Below are 17,084 nucleotides of genomic sequence, written 5' to 3'. Positions count from 1 at the left end.
GGTCTTGTCCTCAAATGATGGTCTGAAAGAGTTGGCATAAGTCTTGATAGAGTTGGTCTCCATCAGTGATGAGAGAGAGCAGGAAGGAGCTGAAGGGGCAGGGTGGGCCATGGGTGCTCAGGGTGGACCATAAAGTGTCATCTTAACATATTTAAATCAAGGACCTTCCATTAACTCCACATCCTGCCCATTCTGAAAAAAAGAGCCCTGACAAATGAGTCTGTTCAATGCAACCATGGCTCAAATGTGTCCTCTATGGGAGAAAAAAAAATCATGCTCTCCAGGTCTTTCTAGAGTTTTTGACTGAAGTGTTATGGAAAAACAGCGTTTTCTGATGAAAAAGATGTGAAGTGCTCCCTGGGGAAGCTTAGAGGCTGAAAATCCCGTGTTGAGCTTGTGACACTTGAGTCTCATATCTTTTTGCTATACAACCCTTCTTTCGACCATTTTGGTTGCGATACCAATGATCTGTGATGAGCTCATTACCTGTCCAGCCCCTATTTTCACCTTATCCTTCCCAGCCGACTTTGCAGCTGTTGTCTTTGTGCTGATGACAGGAGGAACATTTTGGGCTGCTCCTTGCTAGTATTTCCTATGGCCTTCTGTCCACCATTGCTAGTCAAGACCCTGGACTTGCATAGTCCTACCATGGCTCCATGTGCTGTATGTTGCGTTGTCCAAATTGCTCTGCAACTTGAAAAATTTCTGTTAAGTGTCTCATTATGCAATTAATTTCAATCACAATTCCCATCATCTCTTCTCTTCTGCAGGCATGCAACCCAGCAGGAGACTAATAAAACCATCACGACTAGCACCAAAGCCATCAAGCAGCTGTCTGAGGTTGTCAGAGGCTCATCCAGGGTACGTGTCATTTGAGATACTATTGGGGAAGAGCTATGGGTCTTGCAGAGGAAGGAATAATGAAAAAATAAAGTGACGGTGGGTACTTTAAAAATGTTGAGCTTCATGTCTGGTTATAACATCCTTTGCTGTTACACCGTAAGCATAGCTTGGATTTAGAAATGACCAATGGGAAAACAGCTGCAAAAAATGTTTCTTTTCCCAGAACTGGATTGTGTGGAATTGGAAATCAGGCACTGGACAACAAAGACTTGATCTGCTCACTCCTGCCTCAGGGTCTCACTCAGTCTGGGTGAAAGTACCACAAGAATCACCCAGATCCACATGAGTTTGGCATTGGTTAAAGACTCAGTTGTGGGTGCATGGGGTGCAGATGAGTTTGGAAGTGTGTGAAGTGTCCAGAAAGGGCAAAGCAGTGGAATATGTCTGGATATGACATTAATTCATTGTTGTACGCTAGTGTAAAGGCAGCGGTGGGGATAGATTATTACAGGCTGTGGCCAGATCAGAGCAAAACTTGGAAATGCAGTTCATTCCAAAGCAAGCCCATCTGTTTTATGGACAGACTGCTCTTCTGTCATCAGTAGGTTGAACTCATCTGAACGTAATTGTCACAGGGATATGAGTGATCCACATCCTCTGGTTCCCTGTGCAATGACTGGACAAACAGAAGGTTTCTGACCTTTCCATAAAGACCTTTAATACCCCAGACTTTGTCCTCTGTTACACATCATGGGGAAGAACAGAAAATTAATGAGAGGGTCAAACTCCAGCTGGTGTGAGAGCTGAGGAGAAGTTTCACCCACATAACAGGTGATTCAGCACCTGGAATGAGAATAAGGGTGATTCTTTTCTACTTGATTCTGCCAAGCAGTTTTCTGTTATGTTCTTCCTTCCAGTATCATTATAGTTTCTGGGTTAGGAACTTACCTGAATTCGTGCTTTACCCTCACTCACTCCTTGCCATTCTCCAAAGTCCTGTATTCCTTCAACTCTGTTCTCACCGTCCTTCCTCCTAGAAAAAAAAAAACAACCACTGCTCTAAACACACAACTCATCTCTGTCCAAGTGTTTATTAGAGCCTGGATTTATGTCATTTGCCAACAGGCATATGAGGTAAGGACTGAAGAGCTGAATCACCCCAGGCTACCTTTGTAATCAGTAGAGGACCGTGTGCAATTCAGCCCACCCAGAAGAACAAATGGGTGATGGTCTATTCTGTGTGATGTGGAGGATGGAATGACTGTTCTCCATACGTAGACATCAACCTTAACACTTTGATCTTTGTTAACATGTTGCTTTGCTTAACAGTGGAATATAAGGACTTCTTTTTTCTTCCTTTTTCTGCCTCCGAGCTTGATGAAACAGAAGTTGCTTTCTTGGAGATATGGGGATTTGGGCTGTTTTGTGCTGAACTCCTGGCTCTCTTTTGTGACATAAATTGGGTCCAAAGAGAAATCAGGCAAAGTCACATTAAACCCAATTATAGTGCCACCCAAGTATGTCATTATTTGCCCTTGAAGCCCATGTAGTGTCCACGGGGGACTCTCAGCAGAGTAGCTTTTACTGTCATGGGGAGAAAAATAGCTAAGTTAAAGGGATAATATGTAAGGGCTGAAAGAAATAAACACACAAACAATTATGGTAATATGAGGAATAAACTTGCTGCTCTCTATTGGCGTCACCTAGTAACTTTTCTGCTCCCTGGCCAATTAATTTAACAGATTTTATTTTTTTAACTCTTCTAACAGTGTGCAGTTTAAATAATTAAACCTACAAGTTTTGATATAAAGCCTGTAGCCCTCCTCCCTTATCTAGAATAAGCAGATCGGGTGGATAATGCTGCTGGTTGGTAAGTGCCTCTTGGGAATCTGAGTAGCATTGCAAACTTTCCTCCCATAAGATATGTCACAGCATGAAAAGCCTTCCATGAATTTAGAGCTTTATAGTCAGTCCTTTCCAATCTATTATTCTATGTGTTGCTTTGCATGCACACACCAACAAAAAAATATATTTTTTTTTTCTTTCTTCCTTATTTTCCTTATTTTCCACCTGTAATGCATTGCCAACTAGGTTCACTGTGAGAGTTCCTCTGACTTCCCTTGAATCTCCAGGTACTGCTGGAGCTATTGGAGTCAGGATGCCCAACTGAGCAAATTGGTATTTATTTCAGGAGGAAACATACTGATGTAAGTGGATCAGTGTGACACAAGGCAGAAGACTGATGTAAAATAGCACATGGCTATTTTAGGGCTTCCTTCAAACTAACCTCAAAGGACTTAAATAGAGAGGCCTATCTGGAATTCCAGGTTTTTGCAGGATGAGTGCTGGACCATTAGATCAGCTCTCCAGGGTGGCAATCTTATTTTGCATGTGTAGCAAACATAAGGTTTATAGACCTTTATCTGTAGAATGGGAATAATGATACTTGCCCTGTTCTAAAAATGGTTTTACATCTTTGGATGAAGAACTGCAAGACTGTGATATTCTTCTGCGTATGAAAATACCATTAAAATTTAAAGATGTTTATCCCGTCCTTTATAAAATTTACGTTTGTATTCTTAAGTAGTTGTCTGAAAGAGCTGAAATCGCTGTAAAGTGAACATTTCTGCTTAGTAACTTTAGTGTAGATTGGGTTTTGTTTGCTATATGGTTTTTAAGGTGACATCCTGCTTTCTTGCAGCTCATTCCCCTCTGTAGAGCCTGGACACTTGAGCTCCTACATACCTGAAGTCTGAGATCCAGAGGGTAGAACAGTTCCAGGAGAATTTTTAGAGATTAGCATGACATAGTTTGTTGATTGGGTTTGGTCACTCCATCTGAAAGTAACCATTTTGCATCATAGAACAGTTTGTGTTGGAAGGGATCTTCAAAGATCTAGTCCAACCCCTGCAATAAGCAGGGACATCACCCGGATCAGGTTGCTCAGAACCCCATCCAGCCTGGCCTGGGACATCTCCGGGGATGGGGCATCCACCACCTCTCTGGCCAACCTGGGCCAGGGTCTCACCAACCTCATTATCCTGTTGAGTTACATCAGTCTAGACTAGGTTCTTCCTCCTGAGAACACTTTTGTTTAAAACATAGATGGGTATCTTGCTGAGGTGAGCTCCAGAGAAAAAGGCGGTGATATTTGGGTACATGTTTTGGCAAACACTGAGATAAGTTGGTTTCTGGCAATCAGGCCTTAAGCCAGGCAAAAAGATTGTTGTTATAGCTGATGGACATTTCAAATCTGATAAATCACCCATTGCCGTGAAGAGAGGTGATGGACTCCCTCATGGGGCATCACCCAAATAAAGGACTTTTTATAGGAGGTTCCCTTAGGTTATCATCTCCAGTAGACAATCCAAGGCTGGATTTTATTAAGTAGAAGCAGGGTAGCATGCTACAACCATTCTGTTCTTCTGATGTCCATCAGGTATTTATTTCCTTGCATTTCACAGTCTTTAAGAACTGGTATTGGAGTGAGACCCTCTTCATACAGTAAGCAGGACAGCAAAATGTCCCCCTATATATCCCTGCCACAGAAGGTGTCCTGCTCAGTTAGAAGTGATCATGACTTGAGTGCTATATTCAGTATCCAAGGTGACAGTTTTGGAATTACTTTGACCTGAAAGAGCAAAGAATCTTGTGCTTCCTTCCTAAATTAAAACCTTGCAGCATCCTGGAAGCCTCAGTAAAATTTAATTTTTTAGACAATTAGTACCCACCTTGTTTATTTGGTGTCTTCCACCAGAAGCATTTCCCATGGTCACAGATGGAGTTTACTACTTGATTTATCTCTACACACCTACTAACCAGGCTTCTGCTCTTCCAAAACAGCAAGAACGACTTCAGCTGGACAGGCTGATGAACCAGCTTTCAGATGCCATCCAGAGATACGGAGCTGTGCAGAAGGTAAGGGTCTCACTGGCTTCCGTTCTTCCATATGTGTTTGGGAACATGTTAAGGGTGGCTCCCAGGAGTGTGGAACATCTCCATAAAGCTGGTCACATGTAGTTTCTTCCCTCTTTTCTTAATTTGTCAATCAAGCAGTGTAGCATTACATTGGAAAACCTGGCTTGGCTATGACATTATTTTGATGTGTCTCCACTTACAGAGGAGAAGAAGTGATTGCACAGTGCCCCTTTCAACTTTACTACTTACAGAAAATGCACATTGCTAATTTAAATGTTAACCCACCTTATGGCTCTGATCTGCTATAGAATCATAGAATAGTTTTGGTTGGAAGGGACCTTCAAAGCTCACCCAGTCCCACCCCTGCCATAAGCAGAGACATCTTCACCCAGCTCAGATTGCTCAGAGCCTCGTCCAGCCTGGCCTGGGATGTCTTCAGGGATGGTTTAACCACCACCTCTCTGGGCAACCTGGGCCAGGGTTTTACCACCCTCAGTGTCAAAAATTTTTCCTCATGTCCAGCCTGAGTCTCCCCTCCTTCAGTTTCAAACCATCACCTCTTGTTCTATCACAACAGGCCCTGCTAAAAACTTTGTCCCCATCTTTCTTACAGGCCCCTCTTAAAAGTTTATATGGCTTTGCCAGAAGATTTCCAAACACATCTTGTGGTTTGGACCTGTCACCAAGATCAAGCAGTTTAATAAAATAAACAAAACCTGAACTCCAGCTCTTTAATTTGCTTCTTGCTGTCCCACTTTACCCTGGGGAGGCTCTACTGAAGCGCAGATTTGCTTTGCTTTCAAAGACTGTAGTAATGATTTCAATTTACCATCCTGAAACTGCTTCTCTCCCCTGCAGTAACCAGTTTGAACATACATCTGGATTAATTGAATTCTATGCAAATACAACCTGGACAAACTCTGGTTGTTTTTTGTTTTTTTTTTTACTATCCTAGTGAGTTTGACCCATGTTTGCAACACGTATAAGAATATATTCTAGTTATACAGGTGTCATGAAATTTGGCCAGCAACATGCACTTGTATCTCTGTTAGAAACACTCACTACTGATTGATTTCCCAGCATGCCGCCCATGGTTTAAAAATAAATTAAAAAAAACCCACGTAAAACTGCACTTCAACTGCATGTATATTATGTAATAGCAGTGCATTATTTCTAGTGCTATCTCATCTTTTTAATTATTTCTCTGTCCTATTCAAAAACCTAAGCATGGAGTCTTTAAATGAAATGGCTTTGTCTCTTAAATGAGAAGTTGGAATGATTCAGGTAAAGTGACACACGTATTTTGTGCTCTTTTTTTAATGTTCATGAGAACAATCCCTCTGAACTGTACATGTAAAGATTTTATTAAAAAAAAAAAACAACAAACTGTCATCAATTCAGAAGGGCCAAAATTAGCCCCTGCAGTTTGTGAATGCCCGGTTGCGTCAGGAAACCAATCTGAGTGGTAAATTGCTACTTATCCACGTCCTAGCTGTCATTTCTTAAATGCGTGTTTCAGTTTTGGTAACCTTGTCATTCTGGAAGCTTTGAAGACTTTTAATTCCTGTGAGACCAAACTTTTCAGTGTGATTATCCTCCATTTCTTTTTCTAAATAATAAGACTTTTTCCCATGTCATTTTCTTTAAAAAAGCATAAGAAATATCTTCAAATGATTCCTTACTTAAATATTTGGACACTGTTTTCTCAGCCATTTTTTTTTTCTTCTTTTTTTACAGAAAATAGCAGAGAAATCCAAAACTTTGCTTCCTACTGGGCAGAGAAGTACCAAACAGGTAAGTTCATGTATCTCTATGTTTAATGGCAAGTACATTGCTAAGAAAAGGCTGTTTTCTAACTCCACTAATGATGCCGAAGAGTGTGGTGCTCCCCCACTACCTACATGGAAGACACTGAGGTGCTTTTCAAATAGAAATGTATGACATCTTTGGAGGAGGAAGATACAGGACCCAATTAAAAAAAAGCATATGTAAACCTGTTTAATTATTTTCTGCTTTTCTGTTCTCATGAGGCTTTTTTTTTCCATTCTGGATGGGAGTTTTGTCATCTCTGAAATGTGTCAAAGAGGAGTCCTGTACTCTCTTCTCTTAGGCTAAGTGAAATCACACTCCAAGTTCAAATTCATAGAAGTAAGAGAGATTTTTAATCAAATCCTCAGTTTTAAAAGCAATTCTGTGTTCTGTGTTCTTCAGCTACATTACACTGTGGTTGAATATTACACATATACGCAAATAGAGCCTTTTGTTTTTCTCTTTTTACCTATATTAGGAACTTTATAAATAAATAAATACTATATGTAATCAGAATATATACATTATAGTTTTGTGCATATATTTAGTTTCATATGTTCGTGTGTGTGCGTATATATAAAATATAATTAAATGCATGTGTACCTGTGCACCTGTGTAACATGATTAAGAATGCAAAGATTGTTAAGTGGATATATATGCATATAAATGCATATGTGTGTGGTTGTTCACATATAGTAACTCAGAATACTATATATGTAAATAGTAATCATATGTGTGTGTGTGTGAGAAATCTTGGCAGATTTCAATGAGAGTTTTGATGTCAGGAGATCAGTTAGCAGTATAGTATAGTATAGTATAGTATAGTATAGTATAGTATAGTATAGTATAGTATAGTATAGTGTGGAATAGAATAGAATAGAATAGAATAGAATAGAATAGAATAGAATAGAATAGAATAGAATAGAAGAGAATAGAATAGAATAGAATAGAATAGAATAGAATAGAATAGAATAGAATAGAATAGAATAGAATAGAATAGAATAGAATAGAATAGAATCACAGAACAGAATATCAGGTTGGAAGGGACCTCAAGTGTCATCTGGTCCAACCTTTGTTGGCAAAAGCAAAGATGGCCCAGCACCCTGGCCACCTGAATCTTAAAAAGTGTCCAATTTTAAGGAATTCAGCACTTCCAGTGGCTTATTGTTCCCATGTTGAAAAATTTTCCTTTTCTCTCCAATTGGAATCTCCCCAGGGGTAACTTGTACCCATCGCTCCTCATCTTCCCTATATAACTCCTTCTAAAAAGGGAGTTTCCATCTTCTTTGTAGCCACCCTTTAAATACTAGAACATGGTGATGAGGTCTCCCCTAAGTCTTCTTTTCTCAAGTCTGAACAAACCCAGTTCCCTCAGCCTTTCTTCATACTGTGGCTTCCCAGGCCTTTGATCATCTTTGTGGCCCTTCTCTGGACCCTCTCCAGCCTGTCCACTTCTTTTCTTTGTAGTATGAGTCCAGCAGAGACTAGGTTTCCCTTTCAAGTCCTACACACTGAAAAGGTCTTAGGTATTTATAACTGACTTCTTGCACCAAAAAGCAGAACTCTGCCTGGTTTCAGTGATTATTTCTGGTATTCTTGATGGTCTTTTCTTTTAAGGAGCAGTCAACAGATATTCTGCTTTGCTAATGAATCTTCATACCTTGTTGGCCACCCATTTTCTATATCCTCTTTAATGTGTAGGTAAGAAATAGTTGTTCTTTGTAGCATTAATGCTTCTCTGTAAAGAAGGGTGGAATGATGCCATCAAAGACCCTACCATTAGGTCAAGTCAATGGACCAGAGCTTTAATATTCAATAGGTTTTAATTGGTTACAGTCCTGGATCAGACCTTTGTATCTCTTAGGTGGTTTTAGGTACTAATGCCAATGAAACTAAGACCTTTATGGGCCAAAGAACTAATGTATTCTTTTACTTTTCTTGAGAGTTCCCACCACCATCATTAGAGTGCTCACCCACAGATGTTGCTTATCAGATATGCATGTATAGAAATATTATAGCCTTTTTTGTCCATCAAATGGTGATCTGTTTTGAACATGGGTATTGTACACAGTCACAAATAACATATTATTGAATGGTGGTCAAATCCGCCAGATGTCAAACAGCTATTGGTTTTGATGATGGAGCACAGAGATAAAGTCGTTTATTTTGTGCAAATAAACTCTGCTTTATTTTCATGCCAATATATGACTTTGTGTGCTTTTAACCAACTCTGTTAGATTACTCTTGGTGAAGTGGATTGCAGAGGTAGGAACACCTCTGGTCTTGCATGGATGACCACTTGGCTGCATGGCCATGGCTGTTCCGTGTGATGTGGGACACTCCTGGCCATTAATCAGTGCTAACAGGATAAAGAGCGCTAATTATTGCACAGCTCTTGTGCATCCCTGAACCTGGAATAAGCCTGGATGCAAACAACTCTTTTTTTTCTTTGGTATTTGAAAATAGTTGATGACTCCAAAACCCACCTTGTCTGGAAGGGAACAGAGTTTTAATAGGCCAAAAAAACAAGATGTCGGATAAAAGTACGCAAATCTTGGAGGCAAGTGATGGTGGGTTTGGAGATAAAGAGAGACTAGTGGAAGAACAGGACTGAGACAACCCCCTTTGCCTTTAAAATAGGTAAGAATGCAACCATTAGGAGACAGTAGCAGTAACAATGTGGTATGGGGCAGGCAGCATCAGCAGAAATTTTGTTAAACTGGATCAGCTGCAGATCATTTCGCCTCGTAGCTGTCACTTGCAAGTGAATGCTGGTGGTTGGTTTCAGTGCATTATGAAAAAGAAGGGATTGGATTATGTCCTTGGTGAGATGCTTCTGACTCAGAAATAGGCTTGATCACACATTTTCATGCGGTGACACTTGGGCTGGGGGAACATGAGTTTTCGTTCAAACTGCTTGAAAAGGGTGAAAGTTAATTCACATCTGTTTGTTTCAGCTTTCCTGTGCATTTGCGGCTTCACACATGTCTTCTTTTCTTCCCCCTTCAAATACAAAAAAGAGATAAATTAAATGTGTAAAAGCTACTGAAGAGAATGCAGTGGTGTGATTGTTTTTTACTTACTATTATTTTTCCAGCTGCAGATTGGTCAGGACGTGTGAAATTACAGTTCCCACAGCAACCATAACTTGCCTACAATGTGCATATATTAAGGCATTAAAGTTAACACCCTGTACAGTAATGCAAAATGCTACATATGTTCAGGGATCCTGATTTATGGGTCTTGTGAGACCGAATGGTGAACTTCTTGATTTGGTGTAGGTTCGGTCTTGATTCAAATGCTGCTTGCCTGCAGGGCTTTGTTTTATTTTATTTGTGCTTTAATTTATTACAGCAAATGGAAAGAGGTTTGAAGAATGCTAGTCTTTCTATATGTGTGTCCCTATAATTCTTCTCTTCAATTGGTGGGTGGGAAAGGTAAGGTGTTTGGTAACACGGGCTCTAATAAGGTCCCTTTAGGGAATAATTGATTCCCTAGACCCACATAACAGGTGAAAAATGGAAAGTGAACCTTTGGGAAAATTATTCTCCTGACTATTGTCGTTAGCTCTAAGTACTGTTTAACTGAGTTTATTTATTTATAAAAGCAAAATAAAGTCATTGATCCAAAATTCCTTGAAGCTTGAGGTTATAAAAATTCTGAATTAAATAAGTGTTTGTAAGAATATGTTTGTATTTAGACAAATCAATGTGGTTCTATAGGTACGTTACTGCATATATTGAAAGATGCAAATTTTTACTACACTAAATGATCGTTGTTGAACATGGGTTGTGGAAACTATTTGAAAAAAAGCTCTTTCCCTGGGATCTGGGAAAGCATTTTTAAAAACTCAACCAGTGGCCAAAATGAGACCTCAGAAGTCTCATGGGAATGCACATGGGAATCCTGGAAAGCCGCGTTCCATTTGTGAGAAATACTGTCGAAATTTTTTACAATGAGGGTGGTGGAACACTGACCCAGGTTGCCCAGAGAGGTGGTGGATGAACCATCCCTGGAGACGTCCCAGGCCAGGCTGGATGGGGCTCTGAGCAACCTGAGCTGGTGAAGATGTCCCTGTTCATTGCAGGGGTGGGACTGGATGAGCTTTGAAGGTCCCTTCCGACTCAAACTTTTCTATTATTCTATTCTATGATGATGTTCTGATAGCACAGAATAGATTATCTGTAATATTAAAACAATAAATGATAGCCTAACCTGCAGAAAATACACAGAGTAGCCAATAGTCCCTCTGAGCGTAGGAGATGAAAAGAATCCTTCTTTTAAATTCTTTTTTAATTATTATGCATCTAACATCACCTAATTCCCAAAGAAAGAACAATATATTTTTGTGCCCGTGACTTAATAAGTTCGAGTGATATTCAACCCAACAGCAAAGTAGGCTTAAGAGCTGGGGTCTCTTAAGGATCCATCCCTGGCAGGGACAACTCTATGCAGACTTACTCCATCTGTGACATGTCATTGGGCCACCTCCATCTTTCCTGGGTCCTCCTTGATCACGCTTCGCCATCTACTCAACTAATGAGGAAGAAAATGGGCTTTCTCACTATGTAGACTTTGTGAACAGTACCCCAAAAGGGCCGAGAGAAGGAGAAGCACAGCTCTATTTTAGCTGAGGAATGAGTTTTAAATTAAAACTACACCAAAAAATCTGAACAGGCCTTTTTTTTTTTGGTAACAGGAAACATTCCTGGCAATTTTTAGAAATTAAAATTACAGTAATTGTCATAGTGTAATGGCACCCCTCTTCATTTCCTGCTGCTCGCAGGGAGAAGGAAAGATAATTACTGCTCTGGAACATGGCAGTTGCCAAAAGTGATGCCTTTGTTTCTTATTCCGTAAGCCTGCTTGACCCTTTTCTCAAAGGTCAGTAAATTATGTCTCTTAGGAGCACAAAAATGGGTAATAAACCTCTATTTGCATATGCAAGCTTCTTTCTCACAACTGCATCGATTTATTCGTGCTTCGAATGGACTTCCTTCTCACAGGAAGCATCATTTCTCCCTTTCTTCCCGTGTTTATGAAGTTTTTTCATTTTTATGTGATTAGAGTAAAATTCTCGGTTTTGGGGCAGCAAGGTCCAATCCTTGACTTATGGGAGAATAATTTATTGGCAGTAATATCTGCATGAACCACATATATGTATGTGTGCGTGTAATGACTCCAGTTACTTGGGCTTCTATTTCTGCAGGGTACTGATCATGGCATATGCTGTATAAGCACAGCTATTAGATTGTGCCACCCTGAGGATCTCTCAGGCTTAGCAAACACCAATGGGCTATTTCAAATTATTATTAACGATGAATTTTTAATGCAGAAGGTGCTCTTTGTGCTGGAAGTCCAAACTCGGTTTGCAACTTGCTTCAACATTTAGGAGAGGTTGTAGTTCTTGTTTTTCTTAAATGCAAAAGCGAATTTCTCACCATCAAAATCCAGCTTTTGCCCCGACAAATGGAGCTTTTTATTTACACATTTATCTTATTGACTCTACCATCTTATCTTAGAACTCATCCTGGTTCCTAATGTTCCTGTTTGGTGGTAAATCTTAGGAAATCAAGCCTTACCTTTGGAAACAATATCTCTTGCATGAGTGGTAGTAATTGCTGTGTCTTTTCAAGGTCATTTGGTATGCAGCTACTCCTGTAAAAAGTGTTATTTCAATAATGTCAACTTTGTTTCAAATGACTGTGCATCCATTAAAAGCCATATTCTCTAATCAGCCCACTCCTCTGTTCTTAAGGCTGTCAATATGGAGCATTTACATCACACAGCTATTTTTTCTTAATTTTATTTAAGTGTGGGCTTTTGTTTGTTTTGTGAGTTTTTTTAAGGTGGTCATTAAAGCAATTTTCCTAAGACTTGTTTTTTTTGTTTTTTTTTTTCTTTTTTCCTGCCTGTTTGGGGTTAGGGAAATAGATTTTGATACAAGAATTTAATAAGTGAATAGAAATATTAATAGATTAATAACTGATTTTCTTTAGTTGCTCCTTATATTCCCAAAAGAGGTGGAATCTATTATAGATGTCCATGCATTTCTTCCACTGGGTCTGTTTTTCTGCTCAGCGTGCCTGCGATCTTGAAAAAAAAAATGGCATGGGGTTTTATTAGACATGGAAGTTCACTAACTAAGCATTAAGCTCCATGTCTGATATGTCAGGGATGCAGAACTTTGCAGCTGTTAGAGTTAAAATGAAGAATCCTCCATTCTTAAAGACAATAAAACTTGCACCGCAGCCCCTGGGAAAACACCCATGTTCCTTGTGCTGCTACTGGCTCTGTGCAGTTTTTATGGAGCAACAGGAGCACTCAGGACTTCAGTGTTGCATGTAAAAACAAGCAAGAAACTCCCCAAATCCTGTATATCATATATATCTCTAAATATATATATATATATGATGTGTAAATGAGCTAATTTGCAGAAACTAGAGATGTGAGATTCCAATAGCCTCTAGCCCCTTATTCTACAAATTGAGAAAAATAAGAAAATATCAAATCTATATAAAGACCAAATCTGTACTACCAGATTTATGAGGCACTTGCTGTTTCACAAATTGCCCAAACAACCTGAGCATTGTGGATTTTCTTTAGCAATCCCTTATCAAGCATCTGTCATGGCATAAGCCCGCTTTGCTCACCAATAGCTTCTGATGTAGCTTGAAACCACAGCTGCCCACATCAGCACCCGAGCTAAGGATTTTGGATTCATGATATGGGTTTTCTGGTTGGTTGAGGGTTTTTTTGTTTGTTTGTGGCTATTTTTTAAAATTTATTTTATTTTTCCTTTTGTTTGAGTGAGAAAGGACAGAGGTTTTTATGTGGGCAGAAGATGAAGGCAGGGGAAGGGTTTCTTTTGTATGAAGCTTCCTCCACAATATCTTCACACTCTGCTCCTCTACCCGGGCTCTGAGTCATTGCCAGAACTGTCTCGCAAACCCAAGGTCTGTTTTGTCTGGAATGAGCCAGCCTCACCGCCCAGCTCTGCAAACACTTGCTTTTATGTTCCCAAAACCCGCTTTTATGTTCCCAAATCCTAGGGCAGCTTTCCCCTCACCCCACACCAGTGAGGATCCCACTGGGAGGGCTGCACATGGGAAATGGTGATGATGGGGTTACACGTGTAGGGTCCTGCACCTGGGGAGGAATAACTCCAGGCACCAGTACAGGTTGGTGTGAACCTGCTGGAAAGTAGCTCTGTGGAGAAGGACCTGGGAGTTCTGGTGGACAACAGGTTGACCATGAGTCAACAATGTGCCCTTGTGGCCAAGAGGCCAATGGTACCTGGGGTGTATTAGGAGAGGTGTGACCAGCAGGTCGAGAGAGGTTGTTCCTCCCACTCTGCTCTGCCCTGGTGAGGCGACATCTGGAGTTCTGTATCCAGTTTTGGTCTTCCCAGTTTAAGAAGGACAAGGAATTACTGGAGGGAGTCCAGTGACTACGAAGATGATGAGGGGTCTGGAGCATCTTTCAGATGAGAGACTGAGAGATCTGGGGCTGTTCAGCCTGGATGAGAGAAGCTGAGAGGGGATCTCATCAATGTTTATAAATATCTCCAGGGTAGGTGTCAAGAGGATGGACCAGACTCCTTTCAGTGGTGCCCAATGATAAGATGAGGGGCAATGTGCACAGACTGAAGCACAGGAGGTTCCAACTGAATATGAGGAGAAACTTCTTTCTTTTGAGGTGCCAGAGCCCTGAAACAGGTTGCCTAGAGAGGTTGTAGAATTTCCTTTTCTGGAGACTTTCAAACCCACCTGGACACATTCCTGTGTGATATGCTCAGATGAACCTGCTTTAGCAGGTGGGTTGGACTGGATGATCTCCAGACCCCAACCGTTCTGTGATTCTGTGATGGCATTTGAGGTCATGGGAGGAAACACTGGCGTGAATGTGCCTTGTTAATAGGCGAGAGTGCTTTTGTAGAGGAAAAAAATCTATATTATGCCCAGAGGCACGGACAGACAACATAACTCAACTGGTATCCACATTATTATTCTTCCATAGCTAGAGACAGCTCTGCAAATATTTTTCCCAATGGCTTGTGACAGCTACCGGTATAATTGCAGTGCTCCTTCCTCCTCCCAGCTGCTAATTTTAAGTGATATTTCAAATACCCACGTCTTCATGCCAAATAAGGGTTGTTCGTGGCGAGGATTGCTGCACCAGTGAAGATGGGAAAAACCTTTTTCACCTGTTGCATCAGGTGTGGCCGTGGTCTCAAGGAAAGCTGGCTCCTGTTTTCTCAAGAGAACTGATATTTGCACAGTGCACGTGGGCAGCACTTTGCTGCATGGTCCTGGTCGGCACTGCTGATGTGGATGTGTATATCTGTAGATATATCTGTATATGTATCTGCATATCTGTAGATATATATGTAAAAAATATTAATATATCAATACGATATATTAATATAAATATAGATATAAATAGGGATATAAATATAGTTGTAGATATATATAATACATAAATATAAGTAATATATGGATATAGATATAGATATAGATATAGATATAGATATAGATATAGATATAGATATAGATATAGATATAGATATAGATATAGATATAGATATAGATATATAGATATAGATATAGATGATATAGATATAGATATAGATGATATAGATATAGATATAGATATAGATATAGATATAGATATAGATATAGATAGATATAGATATAGATATAGATATAGATATAGATATAGATATAGATATAGATATAGATAGATGTAAATGTAAATATAAACATAAACGTGTGACCTGTGTTGTCAATTGGATGGATGCTCACCTTGAGTTTCGTGCTTGCACACAGCTTTTCTGGGCAGTGAGGGTCGCCCTTGGCATCACTGTCAAATTTGCGCTGACAGCACTGAGACAGGAGAGAAAACAGAGGCCAGGATCCCAGAGCTGACGAAATATAGTCTAGGTGTGTAAGACATGAGTGGCTGCAATGGCAGTAGTATAATTATAAAAAATGAACCTCTGCACCACTCTGCGAGCTTGAATTTTGTTCACACTACATCCGTGGTTTTTCTCCCTTATATATTACTTGTTTTCCTATGCAGGATATAATAAGTGGGTGGTTTTGGAAGTGTTTTCTGCTGGTGTGATGAGGATGCTCGTGTAACCTCATCCACCTCCCCTCCTTCATCCCCACCTTACAGAAGTCACATTGCAAGAGTCTAAATTGACTTTTGCCCTGGTAAAGATTGTGCAGTAACTGGAGAAACAAATGGGAAACCTCACCGAGCGTGTCACCTTGCTGCAAAGTGAATGCAGTGTTATTTAATATATGTAAAGCCCCCTGTGGAGATGGATTATTGAAAGGAAGGAAATTGTATTCTTCTAAACCCACTTTGATGGCTGCATTTATCACGTGATTAAATGTGAACGACAATGGTGTTTTCCCACGAAAAAAATGTATTTGGAAATAGGTTAACCCTTGCTTCACCAGAGTGAAGGCAAAAGTAATATTTAGTGAACATTCTAGGGCTCCATCTGATTTGTTTCCAGGGTCTCAATAACCAGTGTTATATCCACCATATAATTCAAAGATATTTAACCCTTTTCACTCCCATGCAGAGACCGGTGCTCTTACTTCTCCTGTACTCTGTATTATCTGTGAAATGCCATGTGATGTTGCAGCTTTTGCACATACCAACCCCAAACCTACCTGGCATAGTAGATCTCAAACTTTTTCAATCGATCAGAGTTATTAATGATTTACAGCAAACACCAGGAAAAACAGGACCCAGCTTATGATTTGGATTTTTTGTTGTGTTATTTGGTTCTGGTGCTCAGCTGAAAATGGTAATGCAAGTTTGTGTAATTTTGCCAAATGAAGATTCCACTGATATTTCAGTTTGTTGTGGAGTTTCATCTTCACTTTTAATGATAAACCAGGTTGCTTAAATACATTTGGAGTTAAACCATAAAGCTAGACATATATCGGAGAGGTTATTTATATATAGCTTCTTTATAAAGTGCACCAGGATCTGTGACATAAGGCATGTGCTGCAGATGATGTTTCAAACAGTTATTTTTAAGCTGATAGCAATAGTCTGTGTGATAAATAAAATAAATGTGTGTTCGCCTAAACACAGATGGCGGTTCTCCCTTATAACTCTCATAAACTTCTCAAATTGAGAAGGCACTGGTGTAGCAAATTTTCCCTTGTGTTTAAAAGGCTTCTTCCACTATGTCCAACTATCCCGAATCTAAAATGAGGTGGTGGTTCACAACATGTGATGTGGGCAAACCCTGCCGAAAATTTGCAGGGCATGCTGCCATAGACGGGAATGAAATGAGAGACATAGAATCATTTTGGTTGGAAGAGACCCTCAAGATCATCGGGTCCAACCATTAACCACTGTCACCAGCCCATGTCCCTAAGAACCTCATCTCTGTATCCGTTCAACCTCTCCAAGGATGGTGACTCTCTACCACTTCCCTGGGCAGCCCGTTCCAATGCTCGACAACCCTTTCCATAAGGAAATGT

At 40.0% G+C, this 17,084-nt stretch overlaps 1 protein-coding gene across 41 annotated transcripts in view; it reads left to right on the top strand.

Moving 5' to 3' along the window:
• TSNARE1 (t-SNARE domain containing 1) overlaps window positions 1-17,084 on the top strand; it is a 540,792-nt gene that overhangs the window by 254,105 nt on the left and 269,603 nt on the right. For all 41 annotated transcript variants that reach the window (XR_010470816.1, XM_065054562.1, XM_065054558.1 and 38 more), the window contains 3 exons: window positions 771-861; window positions 4,687-4,761; window positions 6,499-6,555. Coding sequence is in view for 40 of the 41 variants with exons in the window: in XM_065054562.1 (XP_064910634.1) it covers window positions 771-861; window positions 4,687-4,761; window positions 6,499-6,555 (223 nt within the window). In the remaining variant the exon portion in view is untranslated. The remainder of the gene's footprint in view (window positions 1-770; window positions 862-4,686; window positions 4,762-6,498; window positions 6,556-17,084) is intronic.

Source organism: Columba livia, chromosome 2, assembly GCF_036013475.1.
Source record: "Columba livia isolate bColLiv1 breed racing homer chromosome 2, bColLiv1.pat.W.v2, whole genome shotgun sequence".
In the NCBI taxonomy this organism is placed as follows: Eukaryota; Metazoa; Chordata; class Aves; order Columbiformes; family Columbidae; genus Columba; species Columba livia.
Note: the sequence above shows the minus strand (reverse complement) of the source record. Positions and strands in the feature narration are given on the sequence as shown.